General features: G+C 38.1%; 1 protein-coding gene across 1 annotated transcript in view; it reads right to left on the bottom strand.

Annotated features, from left to right (window-relative positions):
* The window catches only part of atm (ATM serine/threonine kinase), an 82,715-nt gene that overhangs the window by 37,747 nt on the left and 19,233 nt on the right, over window positions 1-25,735 (bottom strand). Inside the window, exons 15-31 of the mRNA XM_077207614.1 lie at window positions 24,971-25,063; window positions 24,315-24,507; window positions 23,231-23,424; window positions 21,091-21,173; window positions 19,377-19,541; window positions 16,773-16,848; window positions 16,452-16,582; window positions 16,258-16,366; window positions 14,733-14,903; window positions 14,484-14,659; window positions 12,944-13,187; window positions 12,685-12,803; window positions 11,229-11,355; window positions 10,924-11,123; window positions 9,497-9,671; window positions 7,924-8,088; window positions 92-224 (exon numbers count right to left, since the gene is read on the bottom strand). Coding sequence (XP_077063729.1) covers window positions 92-224; window positions 7,924-8,088; window positions 9,497-9,671; window positions 10,924-11,123; window positions 11,229-11,355; window positions 12,685-12,803; window positions 12,944-13,187; window positions 14,484-14,659; window positions 14,733-14,903; window positions 16,258-16,366; window positions 16,452-16,582; window positions 16,773-16,848; window positions 19,377-19,541; window positions 21,091-21,173; window positions 23,231-23,424; window positions 24,315-24,507; window positions 24,971-25,063 — 2,554 coding nt within the window. The remainder of the gene's footprint in view (window positions 1-91; window positions 225-7,923; window positions 8,089-9,496; window positions 9,672-10,923; window positions 11,124-11,228; window positions 11,356-12,684; window positions 12,804-12,943; window positions 13,188-14,483; window positions 14,660-14,732; window positions 14,904-16,257; window positions 16,367-16,451; window positions 16,583-16,772; window positions 16,849-19,376; window positions 19,542-21,090; window positions 21,174-23,230; window positions 23,425-24,314; window positions 24,508-24,970; window positions 25,064-25,735) is intronic.

The raw sequence follows: 25,735 nt of genomic DNA, 5'->3' as shown, positions 1-25,735 counted from the left end.
TTATTAAGACAGTGCTAGTAGAGCTAAATATATAAAGAGCTATAGCACCTTTATCTGATGGTAGCATAAAATATTATAATGTGATTCTGACCATGGCATTCTTTCAAGAGTTGTCCTATCTGCTGTTTGTGGCTGTGAAGTTGCCTTTTCAAATCTTTCAATCCCTCCAAACGTGCCAAGGGCAAAGAATCGCAAGACGTAACAGACAGAAAATGCTCGATTTCCTGCAATAGACAGAAAAATAGAAGGAACAGGCACATAAAACAAAGTTTAATAATAACAGAATTACATAATAAGAACAAATTGTCAATGTTAAGCCGTATCCCATATCAACTGTGATTAGGATCATCAACCAATTATAAATTACTTAATTTCAAATTCATTCAAAATAAACTTCTCCAATTAAATTTAGTTCATTATAATCCCACAACGCAACATGTAGATATATTTAGACGTTAAAGGTGCAGTAAGTGATTTCTGAAAAACACTGTTTTTGAAAGTCAGCTCAGACTTGTCTCTTGCTGATCGATTGCTGTTCCTGATCCTGATCGATTGCTCCTGTCTGCCTAGCTGCCTGCTGCGTTTTGTTTGCTTCGAGGCTGTAAGCTCCGTCTAAGCCCCCTATTAGCTTTGTATTTCTTTCTGTTTTGAACCATCATTTACTACCATTTCTAGTTGTTTATACTACTAAATACAGCTTAGACAACATCTCAGATTAACCTGACATCGCTAGCTTCCGTTATTGTTAGCACAAAACGCTAGTAACTCGCTAACGTTAGTCTGTTAACGCGCTACCCGTGCGCTCAGTTATTTATTTGTTTTTCTCTCGCGCGCCCGCGCCTCTGAGTTCATAAAAAGCCCAGGTGAGTAAGAATCAGTCAACAAACACGGTGAGTAATGTCTTGTCCTGTTAGTGTCACCTGCACTTCATGTTACATGTTTAGCATAGCCTTCCCCGTCGGCAATATAGGGTTTATATGTGATAAATGCAAGGAAACAGTCAGGCTGACGAAGAAGATTTCAGAATTAGAAACACGCATCCAAACTTTAATTGAGGATAGTAAGTGTGCTAGAGCTTTAGATTCTATTTTGGATGCGCCTAGCATAGTAAACTCTTTACATGTACGGTTCCGGCTGAATTATTGCCTGTGCAGCCAGGCAGATGGGTGACAGTGAGGGATCGCTCTAGTCGCGGATCAAAAAACCACTCTTCCGTTCCGATTACCACAACAAATCGATTTGCCCCACTCAGTGAAACACCCACTGAGAATTCTGTTGATTGTGCCCTGGTAATTGGCGATTCTATTACACGGAACGTGAAAATAGGGACACCAGCCGACATAGTCACATGTTTGCCAGGAGCCAGAGCACCTGACATCAAAGCAAATTTAAAAGTGCTGGCTAATGCTAATCGTAAATTCTCTAAGATTGTTATTCACGTCGGCACTAATGATGTTCGACTCCGCCAGTCGGAGATCACCAAAATTAATATTAAAGAGGTGTTTGAACTCGCAAGTACGATGTCAGGCACTGTAATTTGCTCTGGCCCCCTTTCTGTTCGAAGGAGTGATGAGATAGTTAGCAGATTGTCATCACTCAATGGCTGGCTGTCTAAGTGGTGTCCGCAAAATAATATAGAATTCATAGACAACTGGAAAAGTTTTTGGGGCAAACCTGACCTGTTGAAAAGAGATGGTATTCATCCCTCCTGGGATGGTACTGCTCTTCTCTCTAGTAATTTGGCTCATAGTCTTAGAGACAAAACATGACAATCTGGGGCTCAGGTCAGGAAGCAGACAAACTGGCTAAACCGACCGTCTGCTAGCGGCCTCGCGTCACCAAGGTCAGATAAATCCCATCACATAGAGCCTCTTTCACCTAGATATCATCATATAGAGACTGTGTCTGTTCCCCGAATTTGGAAATCCAAAAAACCACTAAAAAATCTAGTTTTAAATATACTTCTTTTGAAGTGTTGGTGCTTAATGTAAAAATATATAATGTAAACGATAAATCAAGTTTGAGAATTCTGCTGGCAACTGTATACAGCCCACCAGGGCACCATATAGATTTTATCAAAGAATTTGCTGACTTTCTATCAGAATTTGTATTGACTGCAGATAAAGTCCTAATTGTTGGTGATTTTAATATACATGTAGATAATGGAAAAGATGCAATGGGATTGGCATTTAAAGACATTCTTAACTCTATTGGAGTTAGACAACACGTGTCAGGACCTACTCATTGTCGTAATCATACTCTAGATCTAATATTATCACATGGAATCAATGTTGATGCTGTTGAAATTCTGCAGCAGAGCAACGACATCTCAGATCATTATCTAGTCTCATGTAAATTACATTTAGCCAAGGCTGCAAAGCCAACTCCGTGTTACAAGTATGTTAGACCTATCACTTCTGCCACTAAAGATTGCTTTATCAATAATCTTCCTAATCAGTTTCATCATCTCAGCATCCCAGGTAGCTTAGAAGAACTTGATATTGCAACAGAAACTTTTAACTCTCTCCTTTCCAGCACTTTAGACACAGTTGCTCCATTGCGCTTAAAGAAGATTAAAGAAAATAGTCCAACGCCATGGTACAACGAGCACACCCGGGCCCTTAAGAGAGCAGCCAGAAAAATGGAGCGCAACTGGAAGAAAACAAAACTAGAGGTATTTCGGATTTCATGGAAGGAGAGCTCGATTGCTTAAAGAGAGGCTTTAAAAGCTGCAAGATCTGCTTATTTTTCAACCCAATTAAAAGAAAATAAACATAATCCAAGGTATTTATTTGAAAAAGTGGCTACACTAACGAAAAAGAAAGCTTCAAGCCCAGAAGTTTCCAAGAAACACAGCAGTAATGACTTTATGAACTTCTTCACTTATAAGATTGATAATATTAGGGACAGAATTATAACTATGCAACCTTCTACTACAGCATCACATCAGGGAGTGCATTATAGTCTCCCTGAGGTAAAATTTGATTCATTTGTTGCCATAGGAGAGGAAGAATTTTGCAAACTCGTTAATTCATCTAAATCGACAACATGTATGTTAGACCCTATACCGACTAAACTACTGAAAGAGATGCTTCCAGAAGTCATAGATCCTCTTCTTAATATAAATAATTCGTCTTTGTCTCTAGGATACGTACCAAAAACCTTTAAGCTGGCTATGATTAAACCGCTTGTTAAAAAAACGCAACTTGATCCTACAGAATTAGTCAATTACAGGCCGATCTCAAATCTACCTTTTCTGTCAAAGATACTAGAAAAGGCAGTATCCACACAACTGTGTTCCTTTCTTGAAAGAAATGGTATCTGCGAGGATTTCCAGTCAGGATTTAGACCGCACCATAGCACTGAGACAGCTCTCATTAGAGTCACAAATGATTTGCTTTTATCATCCGATCGTGGTTGTATCTCTCTATTAGTGTTACTAGATCTTAGTTCTGCATTTGACACCATTGACCACAACATTCTCTTAAATAGACTAGAAAACTATGTTGGCATTAGTGGAATTGCATTAGCATGGTTTAAATCATATTTATCTGACCGCTATCAGTTTGTAGCAGTAAATGAAGAGATGTCTTATCTGTCAAAAGTTCAGTATGGCGTACCACAAGGCTCAGTACTAGGACCGCTGCTGTTCACTCTGTACATGCTACCTTTAGGAGATATCATTAGGAAACATGGAATTAGCTTTCACTGTTATGCTGATGATACTTAGCTCTACATTTCTTCCAAACCTAACGAAACTCACCAATACACAAAATTGTCGGAATGCATAGTTGATATCAAAAATTGGATGACTAGTAATTTCCTACTACTAAATTCTGAAAAAACAGAGATTCTAATTATTGGACAAAAAACTTCCACACGTAATAACCTAGAATACCGTCTAACACTTGGTGGCTGCTCTGTAAAGTCTTCGTCATCAGTTAGGAACCTGGGTGTGCTCTTTGATACCAATCTTTCATTTGAAAGTCACGTGTCTAGTGTCTGTAAAACCGCATTTTTCCATCTTAAAAATATATCTAAATTACGAAATATGCTCTCATTGACAAATGCGGAACAACTAGTTCATGCGTTCATGACATCAAGGCCAGATTATTGTAATGCTCTACTGGGTGGTTGCCCTGCACGCTTAATAAATAAACTACAGCTAGTTCAAAAAACAGCCGCTAGAGTTCTTACCAGAACCCGGAAGTACGACCATATTAGCCCGGTTCTGTCAACCCTCCATTGGCTCCCTATTAAACATCGTATAAATTTTAAAATATTGCTGATTACTTACAAAGCACTAAATGGTTTAGCTCCCCAGTACTTGAGCGAGCTCTTAACGCATTATAGTCCTTCACGTCTATTGCGATCTCAAAGTTCTGGCCAGTTGATAATACCTAGAATATCTAAATCGATTGCTGGCGGTAGATCCTTTTCCTATTTAGCAAAAAAATTTGGAACAATCTTCCTAACATTGTCCGGGAAGCAGACACAGTCTGTCAGTTCAAAGCTAGACTAAAAACACATCTCTTTGACCTAGCATTTACATAACACTCAATAGACTTCTATAATTCAATATTAGGCTGCTTAGATTAGGTCAGCCGGAACTGGGAACACTTCCCTTAAATCCTGATGTACTCGTTACATCATAAGAAGAATGGCATCTACGCTAATTTTAGTGTCTTTGTTTATTCGTCTTTTGCGGTTTTCCCACAGCCTGCCGGATCCAATCCGTTTCCAGATCTGACGAAGGACTTTCGCCTGGATCCGATGCCAATGCAGTGCTGAAGTGCCAACTAGCCTCTCCCTGTGGAGGATCCCTATACCACTCTACAGATAAAGCGTTGTGGAATTTTTCGGTTCGCGTACCTACCCAAAGTGATAAGATAAAATAAAATTCTGCATGAAAATTTATAGACAAGACAAGTAGTTTGTTTAGGCATGGTTTGTAAGGAATTACAAACCTGCGCACATATATTCAAACGCACATAACTATAGAATCAATTCTTAATGCGCATGTGAACGCCATCAGCGTCTATCACAGGTTCACGTTTAAAGTCTGTTTAGAGAGAACGGTGTCGTCTTAGCGGCCCCTAATTTAATAACAAATGATCATTTAGACGAAAGTAAATCAATCAAAACTAACTTTAGCTGGAAATTTTTTTTTTCAAGAACCACTATGAAACCAAACCAATCTCTGTTACCTTAAAATATATTTTTATCTCTGTAAAGCTGCTTTGAAACAATCTACATTGTTAAAAGCGCTATATAAATGAGGATGACTTGACTTGACTGTTGACATTTGAAAACAACCCAAACAAACACACCCCTGCCCTCATTGCTCCGCCCACAAACTGCATGAAGATGCAATGCAAGAGTGGATGTCTCTTTATCATAGCTGAAGGAAAGCAAAATATGACAAATAATGCAAAGATGACAAACAAATAACAAGAACAAAATATGAACATACAGTATACAAGAGCATATACAAGCAAGAGTTTGTTGCACAGCAGCTCCAGACAAACCATGACACTCAAAACTGTCCTGTTACTATAGCTAACAATACAACAACAGCATATAATGATTCTGCGAAACAGCAACACCAATGTTACTCATGTATGGAGTAGAAACAAAACCTCAGCGTCCGTTTAAAAAAAAAAATTTATATAGAAACGCGGCTCCTAAAAAAGGACTCAGTATCGGTATCGGCTCCGATACTCCCATTCTTTGTCGGATCGGGTATCGGTCTGAAGAGACCGATACAAATCCGATATTGTGCGTATACTATTCTGTGTTACTGTTAAGCCCCACAAAAGGCACAAAAACATTATAAAGCACCATAAAGTTTTCATGGACTATATTATAAGTGTTGTGAAGCCATTCTATAGTATAATTTGAGATAGAAACTAATATTTAAGTCATTAAATTCAAGATCACGTAAACTTTTCCCTCTGCTACGGCTGTCAGTCATTCTCCATTCAGCATCAAACAGCGCGACGCGTTCGGTTATGACAGTCAACATGATGAAGCTCTCTCCAAGATGATTCAATGTTAATATTATTATACTTGATCTTTAGATAAAGCTCTATGGTTTCGCATAAAATGACTTTAACTTGCTGGACTTTATTGCTGTACCTTAATCACTTTCTACCGTCTGTTAGATCAGAACACAGGAGTAGAGAGCACTATAGTTGTTCTTCACGCGCACAGTAACTGAAATTTGTCCTATCTATCATATGTTGCTGACTCATTAAACAGCTGCGCTATACATTTAAAATATGTCTTAATATCATAGTTAGTATATACTTGTTTTTCATTAATGTTTTTTACAACGATACAAAGAGCAATGTGTAACGTTTTACCAGATTTAGTGCTACACTTATTGTCTCTTATTTGTTCCCCCCTAAATGTTTATTTCACTAAATGTTCAGATTTTATACAATTATTGCGCTCTCATAAATTTTCTAGAGTAACTTTTACTGCTGAATTATCCATTAATCTAGTTTATAATAGCATTTTTGTCATAGATTATGATCATATATTTTTGATTTGTTGTTTTTCTTTATAATGAAGTTGTCTATACACTAGATTGTGTTTAACACACAAAAGAGTGATTATCAGTTCAACAAACAGACTTATAGAAATTCAACTTGATTTAAAAAAAACTGCACTGGTATCGGATCGGTCGATACTTAGAATTTTTGGTATCAGATCGGTTCTGAAAAAACGGTATCGGTACATCCCTAGTCCTAAAGCTCTTGCCTGACCATAACCCAGTGATATTCCTCTGACCTTTTCTCTTTTGTAATGTCTCTCAGCCATCTCTCTTTCTACAGTCATTCTTCAAATCTCTCTCCCATCATGAGTCGACACACACCCTGCTGCTGATTGGCTCATTCTCCCCCCTCCCCCAATATGTGTGGACACACCCCCTGCTGCTGATTGGCTCATTCTCCCCCCTCCACCACCATGAGTGGACACGCCCCCTGCTGCTGATTGGCTTATTCTCCCCCCTCCCCCATCATGAGTGGACACACCCCCTGCTGCTGATTGGCTCATTCTCCCTCCTCCTCCATCATGAGTGGACACACCCCCTACTGCTGATTGGCTCATTCTCCCTCCCCATCATGAGTGGACACGCCCCCTATTGCTGATTGGCTCATTCTCCCCCTCCCCATCATGAGTGAACACGCCCCGTACTGCTGATTGGCTCATTCTCCCCCTCCCCCATCATGAGTGGACACGCCCCCTATTGCTGATTGGCTCATTCTCCCCCTCCCCATCATGAGTGAACACGCCCCGTACTGCTGATTGGCTCATTCTCCCCCTCCCCCATCATGAGTGGACACGCCCCCTACTGCTGATTGGCTAATTCTTCCCCTCCCCCATCATGAGTGGACACGCCCCCTACTGCTGATTGGCTCATTCTCCCCTCCCCCATCATGAGTGGACACACCCCCTACTGCTGATTGGCTCATTCTCACCCTCCCCCATCATGAGTGGACACGCCCCCTACTGCTGATTGGCTCATTCTCCCCCTCCCCCATCATGAGTGGACACGCCCCCTGCTGCTGATTGGCTCATTCTCCCCCTCCCCCACCATGTGTGGCTACATCCCCTGCTGCTGATTGGCTCATTCTCCCCCCTCCCCCATCATGAGTGGACACACCCCCTGCTGCTGATTGGCTCATTCTACCCCCTACCCCATCATGAGTGTACACACCCCCTACTGCTGATTGGCTCATTCTCCCCCTCCCCCATCATGAGTGGACACGCCCCCTTCTGCTGAGTGGCTACAAGAGTGTTGTGCTGCTCGGCCCAATCCACTTTCAACAGCATTGCTCAGAAATCATTTACTGCACATTTAATGTTAAATAATGTGGGCCTACGCAGCATTTCTGAAAAAGAACAGATGTTGACCTGTCTGAGAGTGAAGGCTCCAGAGCTGTACTTGAGGGCATGTTGGGCGGCTCTGAGCTCTCTGAAGTTTGGTCGGTCCGGGAAAGGCTCCAACAGGGGAATGGACTTTCTCAACATGCTGTTCTCTGGGTTTTCTATTACTAGGAACCTTAGCAGACGGAGGACCTAAAAGCAGCCGCATGTACAACATGTCATATAATGAATAATCAGTCAAATCATGCACACTTGTAAACTTCAAAATTATATTATTTTGTTGGTGAACACTGTTAACATCGTAATTGACCTTAATGTGCTTTAAATAGGGTGACCAGATTGGAATACGGGAGTAGCCTTTCGAAAACGAAAACTGTAATATATAAAAAAAAAAATATATATATATATATATATATATATATATATATATATATATATATATATATTAACGATGAAATACGGGACAAAACATGATTTTTTCATAATAAGTCGGGACTCTAAAATTAGAGTTGAAATACGGGACTGTCCTGGGAAAAACGGGACGTCTGGTCACCCTCGCTTTAAATCAGTACTGTAATTCAGTTTTGCATCCACCTCTTGTGTCACGACTCGTAACAGAAACTTAACAGTGACTTAAAACCCTAATGACAAAAAAGCATTTCAATTAACATTTATATTTCAGTTATTAATTTCCAAATATATTTAGATATTTCCAATCAGTTATTTTCCAGTCGTTGAATTCCATGATTTCTGAAAATTTATTTTTAAACACATTTTGTAGAGATTATATTAATTAAATTGTAATAATTTCCATAATTTTTCCAAGTCCGAAATCATCATTTTAAAAATCCTTGATATTTTAGTTTTTTTTTTTGTGTTATCGCTTAAAAATTCACACACTCTTGTGGCCAGATGTTTTGGGCCCAAAACTAAAAAAAAATGGGCCTTTAAAGGGATAGTTCACCCAAAAATTCTGTCATCATTTACTCACCCTTATGTTGTTCCAACCCAGTAACCAAACAGTTGATGGACCCCATTGGACCCAACTGACTTGCATAGCATGGGGAAAAAAAGATACTAACCATCGGTAACCATCAACTGTTTGGTTGCCGACATTCTTCAAAATATTCTCTTTTGTGTTCAGAAGAAAGAAACTCATACAGGTTTGAAACAACTTGAGGGTGAGTAAATGAGACAGAATATTAATTCTGGGTGAACTATCCCTTCAACTGTATTTTAAAAGGCTTTATTTGAAATACACAAAAGTAAATGTTGTTTTTATGGTAATAGGTTTCCTGTGGTACATCTGCTGTTTTCAAACACTTTTTTCCCCCACATAATTTCAGATACTAGGAGTGTCCATCGATTACAATAAATCACTAAAACAATTATAATAAAGATTAAAAGAATCCAATTTCAGAATTCTAGAAGTTTGAAGAGCTGAATATTTTTTTCAGACATTGTTTTATCTTAAAACTTGTTTATTTTGAATCATTTTAAGTAATCTTGAGGCCCCTCGGACATTTGCTGAAGCCCCCTAGTTGAGAACCTCTGCACTTGTTTGTGACTTAAAGATAATAATGTCTCTGTTCTCTCTCACCTGTTGAGATATGGCAGACTCTTCGGTGACCTGTGCAGTGAGAGTGGCCACTATGACCTGCAGGTGACTCTCCAGAGCATCATCACAGTATTCAACAGCCATCTGACAGACCAGCGACAGCAGCTCACAGCACAGGGACAAACTGCGAGAGGACACCTCATCCTGAGGACATGATCTGCAGCAGAACACAAGAGCTCAGTCATTCCCAGCTAAATCAGCCTGTAGACTCTGTTTCTCAACCTGTCTCCCACTAATGACTACTAGTTATTCATTTGTCATCGAGCTGATAACCCAAACCGCCCTATTTTAAGGATCTAAGCACATGGTCTAAAGCGCAAGTGCACTTAGGGCGAGGCGAGTCTGAATCCACTTTTGCTAGTTTAACTACGGGACAAATGGTCGGCGCTCCCGGCGCATGGTCTTTTGTGCCCATTCTCTTAATTAGTAACGTGTGTGTTTTGGGCGTAACGTGCAATAAAACAATCAGAGTCTCATCTCCCATTCCCTTTAAAAGTCAATTGTGCTCGCGCCGTGGCGGATTCACTATTTACATGGCGGAATTTGCAAGCGGAAAAACTGAACGCTTCTCTAGAGAGGAAACGGATCTGCTCGTGCGCGAAGTTAAAGAGCATCTACAGGACACGTCGTACGCAATAATAATATTTTAAATTTTTATCCTTTTATTTTTAATATTTGGCATATTTGTGTGCTGTTGCACGTCCCTGTATGTGTAATTATCAGAGTGTATGCGCGTTGTGGACCCGCCTATACGGCGGTTATTTCACGCAGCCATTATTTTGAAATCGAAAGCGAGGCTCCGGTGGGAAGAAAACCGGAAGTGTCGCCTTTATTCATAAGAGAGTCGCGAATGCGATGGCGTATTGTTGTGTTTAATGTATAAATTAGTTATTCTAAAAATTTACATACATTTCTTTCATACTTTAGACTATATACAGTGAAAATAATTTATAATTTTTTTTTTTTTTTATAAGCAGGAACGAACTATATCTACACATCCTATATTGGATATTAACATCCAAGCGGATGTTACATCCACCCACCCGAGCCTCGCTTTCGATTTCAAAATAACGGCTGCATGAAATAAGCTTATAGGCACACATTATTAAAACGTTCTTTAAATAACAAAAAAAATACTGCGCCACTGACTTTAGACCAGGTTTCAGTTGGTCAATGGCGCAGTCTATTTCAGTTTCCTCAAAATAGCAATCCACCAACAATGCACACCTCGTTTTCAGACCAGCAGCCCATGGGCGCACAAATTGGCGCAAATGCATTTGCTATTTAAACAAGGTGACGCAGGACGTCAAAATGAAAACTGCGTCGGGCTAAAACTAGCAAAACACACTTGCATTGCACCAGGTATATGATAGGGTCCTAAAACAGCCCTAATGTGTGTGTGAACAGACCTGCTGTTGATGTGGTGAATAAGTGTATAGATGATGTCCCGCAGCACAAACGCCCATGCTCCGCCCAGCCCGTCCTTCACCTCTCTGAGCAGCAGGCTCACAAACAGGTGGTACATCATCAGTATGCGGTGCCGCTCGTAGGCGTTGGTGGTCTCGGCAGCCTTCTGACAGATCGCTATGAGAATCCTCTGAATGGACATCTGAAACAAACAGAACAAACACAGACAGACACCAATGCACTTGCTGCACATTTATATGGTAGCTCAGGGGAAATATGAATATGGAAATGTGAGTGTGAGGCTCACGGGAGTCTTTGACAGGATGGAGACTAGAGACTTGTGGTTGGCACTGTGGCATTTGCTCAGGTAATCCAGCGTGGCTTTGATCACATATGAGCTGAAGAATGGGGGGTTTGGCGCAGGATCCAACTCACTAATTACAAAAATATAACTTGTTTATGAAATTTCTCATGATTCATATAGGGTTGCAATAATATAATAAATTCTAAGTGGAATTAACAGTGAATTTGTTAATGCTGGATAAGCATTTGAGGGCATATGCTAATTTTTTTAATTTATGTGCATCTTGCAGCTTCCATCAAGCGTTTTTTTTTTCTGCATAAAAACAGCTATTTTTAATAAGTGAGAAAGTTCTCAAAGTTTCAGTATGTTTTCATAGTGTATCAACTCTCTATTATCTCAAACAAACAATGAATATTGATTGCTTTATGTTATAATCCTTTTAATGATCTGTTAAGTAGGGATGCACCATATATACTGAACACCATACGGATCCAACTCTCTTATTACAAAAATATAACTTGTTTATGAAATTTCTTATGATTCATATAGGTTGGCAATAATATAATAAATTCCAAGTGGAATTATCAGTGAATTTGTCAATGCTGGATGAGCATTTGAGTGCATACCTTTTTATGCACATTTGTTTTTTTCATTTTTGCATCTTGCCTTTTCCATCTAGTTTTTTTCTGCATAAAAATAGGCGGATGGAAACAGCTTTTTTCACTAAAGCCCCTTTCACACAGCGCGGTGATTCTGGGAAATTGCTATAAAATTGCTAGAGTGTCTTCTGTGTGAACGCAAACACGTCCCGGGAACGATGCCGGGATGAGGACCTAGTAACATTGCCGGGATCAGTCCCGGAACGCACCCTGTGTGAACAAAAGCCAGGAGTCAGGACCAATGCCGTAAGGTGTGTATCGTAGTGATGACGACGCACGTGCCACCGCAATAGTGTAGTTATCGTGCGACTTAAAAGAAAGTTTGTGTTCGTCAAAAACAACGAAAGAACCGAAAAATGTCTGCAAACTGGAATGAAGCAGAGACCGGGGAGCTCCTTACTCTCCGCGATGAAGCGGAGATCGTTCGCCAGCTTTGTGGAACGTTAGTGTACGACCGAATCCGGAAAAAAATGCAAACTTCCACTGTTGTACCACAACATGTATTCGACGCGTATTTACATGTCACGTGTCTTAACGGGATGTGTGTGAACACACTCACAGATTCCGGAAAATCAATGGCAGTGTGAATTAACCCAAATCAAACGATCCCGGGACACATAATCCGTGTATTTTCCGTAATCTCTGTGTGGAAGGGGCTTCAGTGAGAAAATTCTCAAAGTTTCAGTATGTTTTCATAGTGTATTCACTCTCTTTTATCTCAAATAAACAATGAATATTGATTCCTCATGTTATAATCCTTTTAATGATCTGCAAGGAGACATGATAAGAAATAAACACACCCAGTAAATTTCTGTAGGTCTCCACTATCCGCAGACGCTCCTCCTGCAGTCTCATGCAGTGTCATTAACAGCTCCACCACAATGTCAGCCAGGTTATTGCAAATCAAACTGTCAATTTGCTGAAGGAAAAAGAAAACTGTGTATATAAATCATTCTTGAGCTGTGTACCAACTGCATCTACAGAAAGATAGAGTTGAAGTGTAGATCAGTAATATACTAAATATGAGTTGAATGAATTGAAACACAACTGTATCCTCACCTGTTTTCCCAGGAAGTTGCTGTTCTTCAGTATATCGTACACCCTGTGAGCTTTCTCTCTCTGCAGGGCCACATGGGTGTCTTGCCCAGCGAGGGCGAAGTGAGGCAGGATGTTCACCATGATCTTGGGGAAGCAGTTAGCCAGCAGCTGCTTCCAGTCCTGAGCCAAGAGATTCCCAATGGATTTCACCTCCTCAAAGTCATTCAGGAAGACCAGGTGCGGGATCAGCACATGGTAGGATGACCTAATATTATAAAACATAGTTACAGTATATACAACAGAGTACAATATAGTATATTTACAGAAGAACTCGGGCGAAAAACTTCTGAACGTGTTCTGATACTGAGAATTTTCTACTATAATGTAGTATTTTTGCAATGAAAATTTTAAAATGATAATGATTAATTGACAATAAGCATGGTTACTTCCTGGTTTTAGATAAGCCAGCTTGGGCATTTCTGGTGAACTGTTTGCTGTCATTCTGTACATAGACACAAAATCATCAATAGTTGACTTTTTAATGTTGATTTACATTTTATTGCAGTTATCACACTTACCAATAAACCAGTTTTATTGATTGCAATAAAGACTTAAAACTAATGGGAATGCTGGAATAAGAAACAGTCACAGAATAAATACTGAATAAGAACGAATACAGAATAAGTATGTATTTGGACATACACACACACGCAACTTTTTTCCACTTCAAATGTAATTTTTTTTTATGTGATGACCAAAAATGTCCCCATTTGTAAAACCAAACGTTTTAAGATGTAGGAAATCCAATATTTGATAGAAAACACTTTTATTGGTAAATAAAAATACATTAATTACCACTATAGCCAGTAGATGGCGGCAGAGGACCATTTATTGGCTCCTATTAGCCATTATCTGTTATATATTTTTTTTTACATGTTTTGCTTTTGAATAAATATTAAACATAAAATCCCTAGGTTTAAAAATCAATTTTGTCAAGGTTTAGCACTTTTCTGTAGTGAAGTATGAAGCAGGAAAACTTTTCTTCAAACTGCGAATGAATTACACAGAAAGCGAGCACCATGCTCTCCCTTTATACTCACAGAAGCTGTCAGGAAAACTCCTATTTTGTTCAATAAATCGAACTAAAGTGTACAATAAATCTTTCATTTACAGTGTTGACTCTTTTTATGATTGCTGAGGAGGAACACTGAGGGACGCGTCTTTCTAACTAAATTCATGCTAGGCCTGACTATTGAAGTGCGTATATTCTGATTATAAACTAAGTATTACACTATTGATGCTGTTAAAGCTACCCGAGGACATTGAAGATACAGACACACCAACAAGTGACATTTCACTGGACATTTTCCAGCTGGCTTATATTATTGCAGAAGTTATTAAGAACGTTCCGTGCATATGCTCAATTGCCATGAAAATAATTAAAAAAATAGCCTTCAAATACCATGTATGCAAAATATGATTTATTTTGATTTGGGCTGAAATATGACTAGCATTTTTTTGTGAGATTCAGGCTTGTAAACAAGATGTCAGGAGCACAAACCTGTAAAACTCGTCCAGACTGCAGAAGCCCAGCAGTGTGTAGGGGAAGGACTGAAGTGTGTACCTCGAGTCGGACTGTTTTTGGTTCAGCCACTCGGCCACTAGGTAATATAGGTGTGAGTGAATTAAACTCTTCGAGTCCCTGTACCCAAGCGACCGGGACACACCTCTTAGCACCTGCAAAGTCAACACAGAAAAACGTTTTCATGGAGGATACATTTGGATAGCGTTCAGTGTTGAATATCTTTACCTTATTGATGAGCTGTTCATCAATGCTGTTCTCCTTGTAGGACTGAAAGAGAGCAAACAAGGCTTGCTTCTCACACACGGGGCTGCAGGACATCACCATAGACACACTTTTCAACAAGATTGCCCGTCGATTGAAGGTCTCGTCGGGCAAGTCTTCTGAAGGACAGCTCTTCTGTAAAACAACAGCATTAAAGAATTAGACGTATATTCTTAGGATGTCAAACCAAGTCAAAACCAAAACTAAAGATGGTTTAGTTTAAAAATTCATAAGGTGTTTTGTTTTTTTATAGATATATTATATAAGAGCGTTTACAATCTTTGTATATCTGTTCTAATGTTTTTTTTCTAATTTTTGTAATTTGTGCTCTTTATTTACTTGAATAATTACTTGTAAAAACTTATTAATAATTGATTGCTACATGACATTGTTTTAATTCAACATTTATAAATCTACACAATTAATTTTGTTTATTTAATATGTAATTTTTTAAATAACGGAGTATGTTCAATAGGATATAGGATATAAAAATCTTGAAAACTCACTGGTATTGATATCAGCTACTGAAATTTGAGTGTTGAAACAAGTCTTTTTATTGGATTAATTATGTCATAAATGACCTATAATCAGGTACAGATCAAACATTAAGGAATTAGAAGTCTATTCTTAGGATGTCAAAGTTATTACCACAACTAACCTAAGATGTTTTACATGTTGTAAAAGATGTTTACAAGATGTTAGATGTTTGTTCACTTAAAATCTTTCTATATCTGTTCTATTGTTTGTTTGTTTTTTGTTGTTCTACTGTTTGTAAATTGTGCTCTTTATTTTATAACTGACTATTTACTTGAATAATTACTTGTAAAAGCTCTACACAATTAATTTTGTTTATTTAATATGTTCAATAGGATTTAAGAATCTTGAAAACTTACTGGTATTAATATCAGCTACTGAAATTTTAGTGCTGTAACAACCCAAGTCTTTTCCATAATTATTGGATTGGTTATGCCATAAATGACCTATAATCAGGTAAAGATCAAACCCAGTATAGCGTGAGTTTCGCCCTTAGTGCAAAAACGTATTTTAATATCTTAAGTCATTTGATTCAACTTCTCTATGCATCAAAATGCATTGATGCAATGGGCAACGAATTATTAAAAAATAAAATTTCATAGCACATTCATTTGAACAACATTTAAATTTAAATATATATATATATATTTCTGATGAACAAATTAAATAGGGGAGTCTAGACATAAATAAGTTTATCTTTAATTTCTGGTAAACTGTGTTGGATTTAGATTTTTCTCAGAAAATTCTCACAGAAGTCAGATCTTTGCACAAAGTGCACATAATAAGCTTACACAACGCTGACAAAGAATGGACAATGAAATGAGAGTAACTCAAAATTGGGGTAGCACTATTTAAGCCATTTACTATATCCTTCACATGTCAGCATAATCATTGTAAGACTGCATATAAATAGACTATTACCTTAGACGTTCAAATGACGGTAAAAGAGTCATACCTGCCCGCTCATTCCTTCCTGAGCCTTGAGGTAAATGTTCTCGAAGGCCGTCTGCTGGTTCTTCATAGGAAGCATCATCTTGCCTTCCAGTCCATTTTTAAGGAACAAGCTAGAATTTAAAAGCCCATGTTATAATGGAAACCAGTCTCAGCCGCAGAAGAGGTTATATGAGCGTTTACTTGAGCTCAGCCCACCTCTCCACAGACAGTGCCGCCAACATGCACACGTGTTGATGTGGATCTGCTAAATGAGCCGAGAGAACCACAGACACGGGCAGCTCCTCGTCCCTCAGCATCAGCGTCGCCCACTTACAGCAAGGGTCCACCTGGGGAAAAGTGAACAGGTACACATACTACATGTGCAAACCTCTTTTGGAAACAGCTGTTTACACGGACTCGAAAGATGATGTAACTCACTGTTATACTATAAAATAGTACTGTTTAAAATAGTAAATTTACCATTTACTATTCGTTTTTTAAATATTTTACTGGAATACAAAATTATACTGTACTTACCTCCAGCAAAGCCAGTAAACACTGGCTCAGTGCCACTCTCACAGCTGAGGTACATTTGCCAGACTTCCCTAAGATGCTGTACAAAAAGAGTGAATTTACCTTGAAGAATCTCTTTTAAATTTAATCTGAACTTACATCTCTTTTTTTTTCTTTTGAACAAAACAAGTATTTCTTTATAGTTAAGTAATTACCGTTATATAATGAAGTAAATGTATTGAAGTAAAACAATCTCTAAAACATTTTAAAATCAGAGACACCATAGTACCATTTAATTTAATATTCAACAATATTATTGATCTGCCTGCATTGACACCGTTATATGAGAACTGAACCGAGCTGGACGATGACGTCACTGTTTTCTCCAGAGCGTCTATATATAAATGAATTAAATTAATAATAAATAAATAAATATATTTTTTATTTAAACGTGCCCTAAGGCCGTCTGTCCACTAAAACGTTTTTTTTCCCCCTAAGGCCGACATATTTTTTCAATTGTTTTCAATGGGAGTGTCATGTATTTAAAAACGGCAGCCACGTGCGAAGCGCTGATCGCTTGCTGTTTTTTTTCCATCACAGTCACTTTTTACCCAGCCGTCCAATCACAGTAGAGGAGGGGCAGGACCAACGACAACAGACGGCAACAACAAGCACAGCAACAGAACAAAATCCTTTAAAACAAGAGCCAGAGCAAATACTTTACATTGTATCAACATTCAAACTATTTTAAACTAAACGCAAGGCGTTTTCTGCTGGCAAAATAACAAAAAAATAACAATAAACGCTTTAGTGGACACAGCCTAAATGATTTCCATATTCAAGTATCGTGATATTCGAATCTTACTCAAAGGAACTTGGAGTAAATTTGTCATACCATACGTCAGTACCATGTACCATACATATACATTATATCATAGTACTACCATGGTACATTTTTGTTTGTATATTTTATTAATGATTTAATCTCACTGATACTATCGGATAAGAACAAAACTTGAACTGAATTGAGCTGAATAATATTGTCTTCAGTAGATCTGCTTATAGCTGAATTGAACTAGTTTCATTATGAAGGAACGTTACACAGTTATTGAACTGAATCATCACTGAACTGACTTGAGCTGAATAATGACACTATTATCTTGCTCCAGCTGCTTTACAGCTGAATTTAAACTTGTCATATTTTGAGTTTGCATCACTACCTATGTTTCAATCCACCTAATTTTAATGTGTATTTTGGGATATTGCATAAAACGCTGGATGGAAAAGCCCTAAATTCTAAAAATGCGCATAAAACACTTTTTTATCCGATAAGAAGAATAAATACAATGGAAACACATTTACTGAATGAATCCCTTGATGCACAACAAAAACATGACTTTGCCTCAACAGAGGATGTGATTCGTCGGCTGGTTAATCCAGTTATCCAATCACATCTCAAATGTTGGTATGGTCGTTCTGAAATGCCTGAGCCAAAGTCTGTCATCAGAATGATTTGGTTTAATTCCCTCCAGAAGCGTCTCACACGATTGCGTTCCCAACACAAGATATCATGACAGCGTTTATTGTGTTTTGGCTGTATGAAAAATAGCCAGAGTGGCTCCCCTGGTAACAGCAACTTCCATTTTTATAATATTTCAATTTTGGCCACGAGTTAAATTCGCAACTTTGAATGGAAACATAGCTACTGTTTCTGCTACTTCCCTGTGTGTTATTGTGAAGCTGCTTTGGCACAGTTTCTATTCATACTTTGCAGTCACATGACTACCATGGATACCTGGCGGGCAACAAACGCTGAAAAAACGGCAAATTTCCGATACTAGCCTACAATCAATTATATAGTGAGGATATTTTGTTTCCATAGCACATTAACAAAACGTTTAATGACACTAATAACACTAAAAACAATACAATTACTAAATATTAATAATATCTCTAAAATGACAAAACGATCCCGAGCTCTATATCATTTTAGTGATATTATTAATATTTAGTAATTGTATTGTTTTTAGTGTTATTAGTGTCATTAAATGTTTTGTTAATGTGCTATGGAAACAAAATAGCAGTCTTTAGTTCACGAACAGCACAACTCTGCCATCTGTGAAAATAAAAAGCAGCTTCAAAAACTTGTTTAAAAAGAAATATTCTTCTAATTTTTTACTGTCATTAATGTAGGTCCACAAGAGAAATATTAAGCCAGTAAATTAAGATAGTCGCTATACCGTTATATCTATCGTCGTCTCTGAGAGAACGCGGCGTTAATGCAGGTACAGATGCTGAAAGCTCAGTCCGTTTCTACTTTGACTTTAAGGGAATGAGCGCGTTTACATGCACAGTCTTAACCCGATTATGCTGAATAATAGTGCATCCAATCGCACAACAACTATCTGGCATGTCGTTTACACCTCAAAAGACCAACTTTTGTATATTAAAACTGGCGACGTCCTGGCAAGATCCTTGATTAGTTTACTGGGTTTCCTTGCTAGAGAACGACGTTCTTGCCCGCCAGCCAGCACTTGTGACGTCACGTGCAAAGTATGAATTGTAACAGGATATAAATTAAAGGTGCTCCAAAAGGAACAATTTGGTTCATTGAGTTTTTCCGCTCACCAGAATCCGGACACGACTTTGAGCAGCGGTCCTTTGATATGTGCCAGGTCATCGTCCTGCCCGCTCACGGGGGGCGTTCGGCCCAGACAGCGGATGGAGGGCAGGAGAGCGCGCAGGACAGCAGCACACACCTCCTGGTCTTGCCGATACAGAGAACAAACATCTCTGTGTGAAAAAACAAAACAAAAAAGGAATTAGAAAAAAAATTGTTATTGGAATACAATAATGGCTAAAGTTTGGAATAATTCAAGGCTTTTTTTATGCTTCTCTTCTGCTCAAAACGGATGCATTTAATTGATCAAAATCAAAACAGTAATAAAATATTGTGAAATATTATAATAATTTAAAATAAATGTTATTTTTTAATACATTTTAAAAAGTAATTTATTCCTGTGATTGCAAAGCTGAATATTCAGCATCATTACTACAAGTCAAGTCACCTTTATTTATATAGCGCTTTTTACAATACAGATTGTTTCAAAGCAGCTTTACAGTGATAACAGGAAAATAATTTTGTAATAGTATTGTTAAATATAAAATTAAATGTCCTGTCTTCAGTGTCACATGATCATGATTCAGAAATCACTCTAATTTGCTGATTTGGTGCTCAAAAAACATTTCTTAATATCATCAATGTTGAAAATATATCAGTAAATGTTGAAATTAACTAAGATTAACAAATGCTGTAGAAGTTCATTATTAGTTCATGTTAACTAAAGTATTTAACTAATGTTAACAAAAGAAACCTTATTGTAAAGTGTTTCCGAGATTTCTACTTCAAATAAAATGCAGTTATTGAATATTCTACTCATCATAGAATCATGAAAAAAATGCATTAGTTTCCACAAAATTTGTAAAAACTGTTTTCAACATTGATAATAATAATAAGAACCATTAGTAATAATTGAGCACCAACAAAACTTCGTTTACTTTTTTTTATAATATTACACAATATTACTGTATTCATTTATTTTATTTTTGCTCAAATAAATGCAGACTTGCATTTGAGTGAGAATAAGAAGCTTTTCAAAAACAACTTAATTATTCCAAACTATTGACTGGTACTGTAGTTAGTTTCAATTTCACATTGTAGGATTACAAATTTATTTAAATGTTTAATTTAGATTTCCAATACAATAGTATTTTATATTGAGAAAGTTTAGAAATGATGAGACCAGGAAATCTCTGCAAACGGTAGGGGTTCCCAGCGGGATATTCCTGACTGTCCCATCTCAGTACGTGAAGGCTAGGCTTTTCCTGTTCTCGTTGTTTACCGGGTGAAGAGTCATGCTGAGCAAGTTTGAACACCTGTTATTTTATTACTGAGACCATTTGTCTCATCTCAGTACGAGAAGTCTATGCCTTTCCTGTTCTCATGTCTCAGCTCATTTACATGCTTTGTTCATCACAATGTAATCCCTCCCCCTTTGAAATGTATATATGAACTCAATGTATACTGCCTTAGTTAGACTAGACTTCACTTGACTTGGGTACGGAGCAGACTACAGCAAATAAAGAATCCTGCTTAAATAAGTCTCCTGGTTTACGTTTCTGAGTTTTTCTACACTGAAGAAGGAAGAAGTTTACAACAACATTTTCAAATACACTTTAGAAGAATTTACATATTACTTGTTCGATCATTTATTAAAATGAACTTCAATGCACCAAATATAAGATATTGAACAGAACATAAGGGAAATGAAGGAATCCTTACGCCAGAGGCCTGAGGAGAGCATCAAATTCTTCAGGATCCAGAGACGAGACTTCAGCTGGGAGTTTCTTCAGCAGGGAAAGATACTATACAAGTAACGGATGATAAAGACTCGCATTAGATACAAGATGTGCTAGTATAAGATGTTGACCATATTGCATGACAAGTCTACATGTAGTCTCAACCTCAGAATAAGGCACACAAAATGGGAAACACTTCAGGAGTTTCAAAGTCGTCATCTGAATGGTTGAATACTACAGGATGTCCGGAAGATGTGTGTGTCGCGTTCTTTAACGGTCCGCCTGGAAACAAATCATGAAGCCAAACCCCCTCATGGAAGAAGAAATCTGTTGTGTTCACAACTGTGACAATAGCCGCGTTTCCATTACCCTTCAAATTGTGCAACTTGAAATTGAAAATTGAAAATACGCCCAATGGAAACACGTCAATTTTGCAAAAAACTCCAATGTATCGCAAAAAAAAGTTTACGCTCGCATGAGGTGGTTTTTCAGGCAATTCGAAAAATAAATATTTCGCAAAACTGCAATGGAAACAGTTTTTGCGCATTTACAGGTCACCTGACGTAGATGGCGTAGATGACGCGGTAGACTATGTTTAGACAGAATACAAGACAGAGTTCTTTATTAAATTCATAAAAGACAAAAGAATTACAGGAATACTGGATTCTAAACCTCAAAGAAATGCCACAATCAAGACCTCGAAGCAGAAATGAGGGAGAAACACCCAGAAACACCAGCCGCTCCAAGTATAAGCGTCTTTCCTTGCTATTAATGATTGGATAGCACACATACGTCTCCTTTTAATAATAATGGCCAGTGCAGTGGCTGGGATATACATAAACCTACCAACATCCGTCGCCATGATTTTTGGAATGACTTATCGTGAGAGAAAAGAAATTACGTTTTAGTCGCATTAAACCAGTTAATCGAAACGGCGTCATGGCGCAATAGTTTGTTGTCGACATTTAGAAAAAAACGCAAAAGTTTTGCGCAAATCTGTAACGGAAACGCACCAAATGAACGCTTATCAGGATCAACTAAACGCTGGATTTTCAAAATTATGTGAAGTTTGCGGCTCTATTGTTGCAGTAAACTTGCACAACATTCTTAAAGTCCCCCTGTGGTGAAAATCCAGCTTTTAATCTTTTAATCTTTTAAGACAAACCATGTGTAAATTCACAAGTCAACACCATTGCTGAGTATTTTCTCCTTAAAACTGCAATGAACCAAAGACAGTCTCTAAAACACGGTTTGAAATCGCTGGTGTTTCTGACATCACAAACTACCTTGTAACCAATCAGATCAAAGAGTGATCGTCAACGAGTGGATCTCTGAGCTGAGTGAGTGAGTGGAGGCGGGGCTCATTTGCATATTCATAGAACCGCGTATACTAAATGAGGCAAGGGTGTAGAGTTACGGTCAAGCAATTTTAAGGCACGAAAAAAAAAAAAGAAACATTTTGGTTATCAAAGATGAGTTTTAAGGGATACAGTTATTGACTACAGGGGGACTTTAAAATAAAAATGTATTAGATGCACGCTGGGTTGTTATCGTAGGGACAACATTTTCATGCCTCTAAACATGACGATGAACAAAAAAAGCTGTGATTGGTTATATCACCAGTCAGTCAGGCGGCCTCTGGGCGGTCCTTGGCCAATGAAAACTGCGATGGAGTCCAGCCGTTAGTCTGAAGGTTTGTCTACAAGAGACTACTTTCCTAGATGACCCCACGAAAAGTCTTTAAAATAATTGAAGGTTTCAATGTTTCAATTCAATGTTTCTGTGAGGGGGGTGAATTTTTTTTATAACTCATCAATTTAAATTATATTGAGCCTTAAAGTTCTTTATAATTAAGGGGGCGTGACCACTTGAGTGACTGGTGAATTGCCGCTGATGTCACTACTAGCCATTTGTCTGCTGTCTGTTAGCGTCACGTCACCTCAGCTAATCCCGCCTCTTTGCCCATTTTCGGTTATCCTGGAGTTACGCGTGCGAAGATGGCGACGGCTGAATCCGCCCTGTCTGGGCTTCAAAAATGCTCTCCAGAAACCTGCAGGTGACGTCACGGACGCTACGTCCATTATGGAGTCTATGGAGTCAGTACATTAAGAAATCATAATCACCATGTGGAGGTGAAGCATCTGAGAAAAGTCGGTGAGGTCCAGTAGTTTGAGCAATTTGCGTTGAGTGTCCAGAGGTTTGAAGGAGAAGCCACCGTTGAGCTCTGAGGATCCACAGAGCGACAGGAACCCAAGCACAGACAGGAAGGCCAAGTCTTGTCTAGATAAATGCTCCTCAGATAATGCACTCTTGGTCCCTACAATCGAAAATGAAGAAAAAAAATCAATTACGTGATCTTAAAGGGATAATTCAACCAAAAATGACAATTCTGTCAGTAATTACTCTCCCTCATGTTGTTCCAACCCCGTAAGACCTTCCTTCATCTTCAGAACACGAATTAAGATATTTTTGATTAAATCTGAGAGCTGGATCACTCCTCCATAGGCTTCTAAGGGATTGAAACTTGTTCCCCGAAAAGTTATTAAAGACATTGTTAAAATAGTCCAAGTGACTACAGTGGCTCAATCTTAAGTTTATCAAGCGACGAGAATACTTTTTGTGCGCAAAAAAAACAAAAATAACAACTTTATTTCAACTATTCATTTCCTTCTCTGTGGGCCTCGAGTCAGTTCACGTAGTGTGATTGCGTAGAGCTACTTCACACGTAGGCTCACTATTGGCAGACGCTGGTCATGTGTGTGATGCGTGTGACGTACAACAACAGAAGCTTACGCTGTTAAACTAGTGAACTGACTCGAGGCCCAGAGAGAAGGAAATGAATAGTTGAAATAAAGTTGTTATTTTTGGGTTTTTTTGCGCACAAAAAGTATTTTCGTCGCTTGATAAACTTAAGATTGAGCCACTGTAGTCACTTGGACTATTTCAACGATGTCTTTAATAACTTTTCGGGGAACAAGTTTCAATCCCTTAGAAGCCTATGGAGGAGTGATCCAGCTCTCAGATTTAATCAAAAATATCTTAATTTGTGTTCCGAAGATGAACGAAGGTCTTACGGGGTTGGAACAACATGAGGGAGAGTAATTACATTCTACAGAATTTACATTTTTGGGTGAACTATCCCTATAACAGCTTCGAAATATGAAATCCCATCCCTGATTATATCGAGTCCTCCAGTTTGCTGAGCACCTGTGCTGAATTTTGAATCACAAGCTTCGTCATTGGACTGGCAAGGTCTGGAAGTGCTGTGGTGCGTCCTATCTCCATCCTCAAACAGATCAATCTCCTCCTGATGGTCAGTTTCGTTTCTGCTCATATCCACATCGTCATCCACTGGTTCGTTCTCCATGACTGCATGGTCGTTATTACTCGAGTTGCTCAACTGCCAAAGTAAAAGTTGCACTTTAGATGACTGTGATTCTGGAAAAGATAAACTACAGACGTTTGTAGGGGTGTGTGATATGATTTTAGATTGTGAAACATGTCTCCACGATCTGCCATTGAAGAGAAATCGTAGTTTTGTGCTACAATGCCTCCGTCCCAACATACTGTACAATGCCACATACATTTACATCACATGTTGAGCAGTATACCGGCCTCATTCGCACGCTGTTCTGAATTTGTGACATAAAATTATCATATCACCCACACCTAGAAGGTCATAAAATCTCAGTATCATCTCTAACTGAAAAAACATAAACAATAAGGTAAAACGTATAATTTCTCTGTTTACAAAAATGTTAAAACATTTTTTGGTGATCAAATTTAAATTTTTGCTGCTTATTCATAAACAAACATGTCACCCATAGCATGGACATCTGTAATGAAGTGTCGGTAAGTCTCACCAGTTGCTTAGATATGTCACACAGGTCATTCAGCAATCTCACAGGCAAAGTCTTCATGAATAAAATGCGAGATATAGTAGAAACTTTGTCATCCTAGAACAAATTATAAAATCAGTGGAGTTATTTTGAGGTTACCGGATAAGGACTTTTAAAATGCATCATTCAGACTTATGAACCTGTTTGACCAAAACTTTGAAAAGAACTGACTTGAAAGAACAATTTGGCTAACAAGAAAGTTTTACACAAGAGCCAATGACATATTTTGGATCAGATAAATATGTACATTCACTGTGCAATCCCATAGCTCAAACAACAGAGCATGGCACTGGCAACGGCGAGCTCATGGGTTTTTGATTCCCAGAGAACGTAGAGTTGCAACATAAGGCACTTTAGATACAATTATGCTAAATGCATAAATGAATATGACATTTGAAGAGATAGCCCAATGAAAAATAATATCTTTGTCATGTTTATTTATTTATTTTAAGTTAATGGGCTCCAATGATCAGTTTCCAACCTTCTTCAAAATATTTTTTTTTATTATTTTCTGTATTACAATAAATGTCAACCAGGTTTGGATCGAACAACTTCGGGGTGAATAAAAAGATGACCGAATTTACATTTTTGGGTGGACTATCCCTTTAAGAAACATTGGATTTTTGATTGACCTCAAAATATATTTAAATAAAAACTTATTATTACAGTATTTGTACAAAACAAAACTATAAATATTGAATAAGAAAATATTAACCACTCATACCTTGT

Source organism: Siphateles boraxobius, unplaced genomic scaffold (genome assembly GCF_051911475.1).
Source record: "Siphateles boraxobius isolate OS27281-9 unplaced genomic scaffold, OSU_SipBor_1 6, whole genome shotgun sequence".
NCBI lineage: Eukaryota > Metazoa > Chordata > Actinopteri > Cypriniformes > Leuciscidae > Siphateles > Siphateles boraxobius.
The sequence above is the reverse complement of the archived record's forward strand: the minus strand, read 5'-3'. Positions and strand labels throughout refer to the sequence as shown.